The sequence below is a fragment of the Gadus morhua genome, chromosome 5 (assembly GCF_902167405.1).
Source record: "Gadus morhua chromosome 5, gadMor3.0, whole genome shotgun sequence".
Lineage (NCBI taxonomy): Eukaryota > Metazoa > Chordata > Actinopteri > Gadiformes > Gadidae > Gadus > Gadus morhua.
The window spans coordinates 16,311,314-16,318,133 of record NC_044052.1 but is presented as its reverse complement, the minus strand read 5'-3'; the positions used below and the strand labels follow the sequence as shown (position 1 = coordinate 16,318,133).

Below are 6,820 nucleotides of genomic sequence, written 5' to 3'. Positions count from 1 at the left end.
TCCTCTCACATCCTCTCTCCTGCCCAGATCCCCGTCATGACAGGGGCCTTCATGGACTCCTCGCCCAACGACGACTACAGTGGCGAGCACTCGCTCTTCAACTCCTCAGCCAGCGTGCACGCCGCCGCCTCGGCCGCCGCCTCCGTGCACGGCCACCCGGACGAGAACCAGTCCATGTCGAGTGACGCCATCTGGCTCTGGATCGCCATCATCGCCACCATCGGCAACATCGTGGTGGTCGGGGTCGTCTACGCCTTCACCTTTTAGCGTTGGGTGGGGGGCACCGATGGGCGGGGCCACCGATGGGCGGGGCCACAGATGGGCTTGGTTGGTGGACGTGGCCGATGAGCAGAGCTGATGGGCGGGGCTGATTGGTGAGGCTGATGGGCGGGGCTGACGGCCGACAAGGGGGCGGGATTTGATGGATTATTTTCGGGCTCTGTCCCTAAGACTTTTTTACCATTTCAGCGACACTATCTTCTAGAGGAATGCACATGCACTTTCTCTCACTCTTTCTTTTCCCTGTCCGTCTCTTGCTCTCTTGCCCCCTCACACGACAACGACAGTCACACGAGTGTGGGTTCAGCACCGAGCCCCAACGGTGTAAGATGTGCGGTGGTAGTTTCGACAGTGACACAGTTGATGCAGCGCACCACATGTGACTGCCGTGCCACGGGGGAGGATTGGGGATTTGGAGGTGCTGTTAGAACGTTTGGCGTTTATTCTATTTATTCAGTTTTTGGATCCTCCTGGAATGGAAGTGTTGGAAGATTTGTGTACATTCAGTTGTTCGGACACACCAAATCCTTTTCCCACCTCGGAAAGTTTTGACTATTCTTTTCCTCTTTAAACTACGATATTTTTTGCCAGACAACACGATCCACGATTCTGCCAAGTTGAGAAGGAGGAGGAAAAGAGTGGGTGGGAGGATTGGGAAGAACTGGACCATTTTCAACCCCCTTCCCCCCCAGAGACTGTTGCTAGGCAATTTAGGGTAGTGGTACTTAATTATGTGGCTGAACGGAGAAGGTGAATGTTGAACACGTTCAAGGGGAATTTGAATTACCTCATCGGACAATGTGAGAGCTCAAGAAGTGAGGCTGCAACCTCTTCTAGGGTTTTGTTTTGTTTTCATAATTTACTGTATTTCATGTGTTTATGATATTTCTAGACAAAATGTTAGTCGAAGTCACAACATTGAAGGGATCTTCTTAAAATGCATTCTAGGTTTCACAAAGAAAAATGTATTTTGCTTCTGATTTAGTCGAATTTAATCTAGTTAATTCAGTCCAATATCTTAGCAAAGCTCTTGAGACCCTTTCCTATCTAAAGAGCGTGTTGTCTTGAGTAAGAACACTCAATATATTTATATCGGACGGGTTTTGATTATGTAAAGTCGTACTCTAAATCTTGTTTTACATTACATTTACTGCAGTATATCCAGTGTATAAACAACATATGATAAGATAATATATAGGGTTAGCTAAATTGGCAACTATTGATTGGGTGGTTCGTTCTGTTTGCACAGATTCAAAAAGGATGCATATGTATAAATGTGTAACACAGGCGTAAGAATGGGTATCAAGATGTCCCTTTAAATGTGCCCATGTTATATTTGCTTTGTGTATTTGTATTCCATCGTTTCCATGACTATTAATCTTACTCCACTTAATGAGCATTGACCCACAGCGCAGTTAGAAAGCATGCAGGGATCTGACCTTGTGTGTGTTAATGACTTTGAGGACACACTGGCTGTGGCACACTCTCTAGTCTGTCATGGCAGGACTTGCATACAAATTAATGAATTGTCTACTGCCACAAAGTGGCTGGTCTGGCTCAACCACAGCAATACACACAAGCCCTCACCAGACTGACTTCCACGAATGTTACAGCAGGCAAACTTTATATTTTCTATGCCACTTTGCATCAATAACTCTTGAAAACCTATTTCAGTTAACCTTCAGTGGAGAGGGCGCACGTTTAGGAAAAACCCAAATAAGGACGTTTGGGTAAATAAACAGAATACAAAAACTTCTATAAACTTCATGCCATCATGTATAATTACTCAGTTAATCAGTACTTTCTTGCAAAATCTGATCTTATCAGATTTCATCATCTCACCTGGCTTTATGTATTACCTTAGCTATTGGGATAAAGCGGTTGACTGGCCATCCACGCTAACCCTAACCCTAACCTTATCCCTAGTATTAACTAGTAACAGGTGTTTGTTGACCGGCCGGTCAACTGAAAAATGTGCAGATTACGGGAGAAGCTCACATGACTCAAAACATTTAATCAGAGACGAATTTTGGACAAGATGCCGTGATTATATGCATTCACTGAGACGGTTAATTATTGTCCTGCATTCAACATAAATCCACTTTAAATTGACCTGACTCTGTAGGTTCTTGCAAAAGAGAATGGAAGGGAACCGAAAGATGTGAAGTTGAATTCATAAGGACTTAAGAAAAGATGCTAAGATGTCACGTACACTAGGCTAGGTATGCAAGGTTCTACAAGGTTCCGAAGAGATGGAAAAATATATGTATAAAGGCTCCCAGTCACAAAAGTGAAACAAAATGCTTGTGACACTGAGAGTGATTTCTCGAGCTCACCCTCCTGTCCACTAAGATTTATCTCCATTAATCCCAATAAGTGTGATTGAATGAAAATAATTGTCGGTCATGTTGATCGTTTGTTTTAGTGAATGACTAACGTGAGTGACCGGTGCGTCACTTTAAATGTTCCAGTCAGAAGGACTTGAGGGACTCCATTATCTCTTTCCCTTTCGTAAAGGATGGCGCAGTGTACCCTATTCTGAAGGAGATAAGAAAGGAAGCATTAAAGCACCTTTCCTTTGCAATTTGAGAGTTGAACAGCTCTTATCATGGATGCCTCTTAGATACATTCAGGTCACTCAGTTAGGAACCCTGAAGCAAAAGCAAGGTTCCCTTAGTCTCATACTCGGACCGATGAGTGGATCCGAAAGCCAAAGTCATCAACGCAGCATTCCTACGCTAAATTGTAGTTCTGCTTTTTTCTTTTATGAACACATTTGTCTTAACAAATTGAACCACATTCGAACTGAAAGGAGAAGAAGATCAGTTAAAAGAAAAACAAGCACCTGTGTGAAAATGCCCACAGCGTGTCAACACTATACTGCACATCAACTTATAAATAAAACCATAAATGCTGACTTCAGTGGCCTCACTTTGGACTGTGAACAGTTAGAAATGGAATCTGTTATTCGCCACATTCAAACAATAATATGAGCAGCCAAACAAAAAATGGGATCCGAGCAATAAATCCTAATTGAGCATAAGGCTTGCAGTGTGAACGTAGCCTAAACAGCATAATGGAAGCATTACGTAGCCAAGCGGTTACAGCCAAAGAAACCTTCATATCAATATGGTTCCTATAATGTGAAGCAAAGCAAGGTTCTATTCAAACCAAATCATTATAATAACAGCGCTGTCCCTTGTAGCCGGACCGCCGGGCTGAGCTTGTGAAGCCGTTGACAGCTCTCCTTTCATAGATTTCAAAAAGATCTTGAATGTTTAGCGAATACGGTAACTAAATCAATTAATTTGTCCCTTGATGCATTCATCAACGTGTTTCAGTGTGGGCAAAACTCCTTGAATGAATCCCTATCAATAGTGAACGAGTAATGAATTAGTATATGATACCATTGATTAACAGTAGCATTGGCTGGAGTTTTCAAACCTTCTTCATTCTCGACCGTAAATCCGGGGTGTTTAAAAAAGTACAAAACATCACTGTGGGGTATTGTGCTGTTCTGTATTGATTTTGTGCACTTGACTCTTGATTTATTTATTCTTACTTTGATCTCTGAGGGATGAGGCAGAGGCAGTGTTAGCTAATTATCAGTTTTAATTGAGTGTTTTGTCAGCACAGACCTCAGGGTCTCATTAGTGGTACAACACTGCTGTCTAGCGGGTCAGCCCTCGTGATACAGGCACCGTGTTGGTTCCTCTCCAAGAGAGTGGTGGACCCATCCCATGGCAGGTTATAGGAGTTCTTTATTAGTTATATTATTCCCCTATTTTACAGCTCTAAAAGGCCCTCAGAAAAGAAATACTATTTTTTGTATAATGTGCATTGAAGTATCTATGTATGCGTGTGTGTGCTTGTGGGACACGATGGGGTCATTGCATGGCCCAACATTGGGAGCTTCTAAAACTTTGCTGGTGATGTTGCTTGGAAAAGCTGGTCATGCACGCACAGAGAAGGCTTGGGCTAGGAATGGTAAGAGCTCACAGAATAGGACCTCCCCCCTGCAGCATCCCTACTTAGACGTAGGCTGTCCTGCAGAGGTATCCCCTGAAGGCCATGTAGTAAAGAAGAGCCCTGCTTTTGCCCTCCTGATGCAGTCCCCCAGGCAGCAGAGAAGAGGGGAAAGAATGGAGGCAGGTGGTAACATGGTACATGTGTGCAAGCTGTGTTTCTTCCTTGGGAGAAGGAACTGAAAAACAGAGTTTTCCTAGTTACCCTGGTTAACCCTTAGCATCCTGATTAGCCAAAGTTTACCCTGAAGATGCCAGCTAAAATCTAGCATTGAGGGTAATTGGAGCTTAAAACATGTTTGTTGATAGAATATGGCTAATGTCATCCATCCTTTCCTCCACCCCTCTCAAATTGCGCTCATGAAGGCAGATTCAGGGCCTAGAACACTGTACGTAAAGAAACCTGTGCCACACAACAGAGTTTAGCGCTACAAACCGATGGATCCAAAAATGTATCTGTCGAGAGAATGCTGCCGAGATAACCTAGGAAAGGTGATTGAGAGGTCTTTCTGACATAGACAGTGGTTGACGTACGACTCATGTCAAGATCCCTAGCCAATCAAGGCTGGTGTGGTGAGATACATGCTTGTGAGGAATACACAAGGAGGTCCATCCGAACTGAACAAATTCTCTGGAAGAGAACCAGTTGTATTGAATCCAACCCGACTTTCCGATCTCTGTTGCAATAAAGTCGGATGATTTATTTTTTAGTAAGTGGTTAATGTGAAAATATTTAGACAAGAGTATAAATCACATTGAAAATTCACATTTTGTAAGAATCGGTGTAACTAATAAAGTTTAAACATTAACGCACATCGTTTTCTTCTCTAACTGAATAAATAATGGTCATCAACTCCACACTGAAACTCAACTTCAGCATCTGAAAGGAAATTTTGCAGTGATGCAAATAAAATAAATAGTATGTCTGGAGTCTTGGCAACTAAAAGCAAAATCAGCTGTCCTCAGGTTTGATTTGTGTTTTGCGGTTTAAAAGCTGAGCATATCAGCTGAAGTCCAGCTAACTGGCAGACATCACAAGAGGCTGCCTAAGCCACAAGGTAAGATAGGCACATAGCTTAGAAAGTGCCATCACTCATACTGACACGGCCCTCAAACTCTCCTTCAACTGTTACAGCCCAACCCAACTGAACCAAGCCACATCTGCTTGTTGAAAACAAAATGTTATTAACACTATTAACAAAATGTTCTGTTGTTTTTATGTGTTTAAATAAGGGGAGGGGGCTGCTGTTTATGTTGTACCGGATCTGAATTAGCACTAGGAGGACCTTTCCAGAAAGATCCTGGCCACATTACTGATGTTTAGGAGGGACAGAGCTTACTCAAATCCTTATATTTACATGAAGAGCAGAGTGGAGATGGAGGTCTAAATTATCCTGGTTAGGGGACCCCAGAACTCCAGAGATGGGCGTGACCTGTTGACCCCGGCTGAGCTGGTTCGATGGTGACTGTATATATGTATATATTTGTGTGTGTTGTGTGCTGTGTATCCATACCCATACAGCTGCTGGCCATGAATAATATAAACAGTTCTAACACCTGAACCCATGGGGAGATCAGTCACTCAGTCGAAGAAAAAGAGAATTGACGTGTGTGACGGTCAGGGTCAAGCCTTTTCCTACTAGAATGGCCCGGAGCTTCACCAGATGGACCATTCCAGCCTTTTTATTTGATCCCCTTGGTTCAGCATCAGCTGGCTAAAGAGGTGATGGGTATGCTAATATGTGTCAACAACCGAGGATAGATCTTGTCAAGCTTTGAGCCCCAGAGACAAGGAGGGGATGGGGGAGCATCGCTAGAAGAGCTTCCCTCAAGAGAAGGCACAGCTGCGGAGCACCACGCAACACGTTTACCCCATTATGTCAACGTCGCCGGTCGATAAACATTCATAAACTGTATTTGTATCGTAAATGCTGCATGTTTATGTCATCCGTCTCAACCTGTGGATGAGTGTGAGTGTGTGTGGGGGTGTTTTCACGGGTGTATTTATTATAATCCAATGCAACAAGAAAACAACAACTCCCATGACATCAAACGGCGTGATAAATTCACAACCATCAACATTTCATCATCTTTTCAAAACCCTGGGTAAAACGGAGCGGGAGGAAGAGAAATATGTTGGTGAAACAAAGCAAATAAAAATAAAAACAACACCAAAAAATAACATTGTGAAATAACTAGAAATGTATCCATCTCGTCGAGTTGGTGTCTACTGCATTCACAGATCCAGGTTATAACCGAGATCGCCTCAGGGCGCACCGGGATCTCTGGGGTCGAGTGCGAAGGCAAGTATCTCACATCCATATTTTATGAAGATCAGCTGGCATTCAAGCGGCAACACTTCCTGCCATCAATCGGTATTGCACACCTGGCTGCACAGAGGGCTATATGGCCTTATGATGAGCTCTGAATAACCATTGGGATACATTTTATACAGCGGTAATGATGGAAAGCTACAGTTTGTACATCGTCACAACAACAACAAGCTAAACCAGCTG

General features: G+C 43.4%; 1 protein-coding gene across 1 annotated transcript in view; it reads left to right on the top strand.

Annotated features, from left to right (window-relative positions):
* LOC115544313 (uncharacterized protein C14orf132) overlaps window positions 1-5,117 on the top strand; it is a 22,957-nt gene extending 17,840 nt beyond the window's left edge. The window contains exon 2 of the mRNA XM_030357193.1: window positions 28-5,117. Within this exon, the coding sequence (XP_030213053.1) occupies window positions 28-267 (240 nt within the window). The 3' untranslated portion in view covers window positions 268-5,117. The remainder of the gene's footprint in view (window positions 1-27) is intronic.
* Window positions 5,118-6,820: the final 1,703 nt, after the last annotated feature.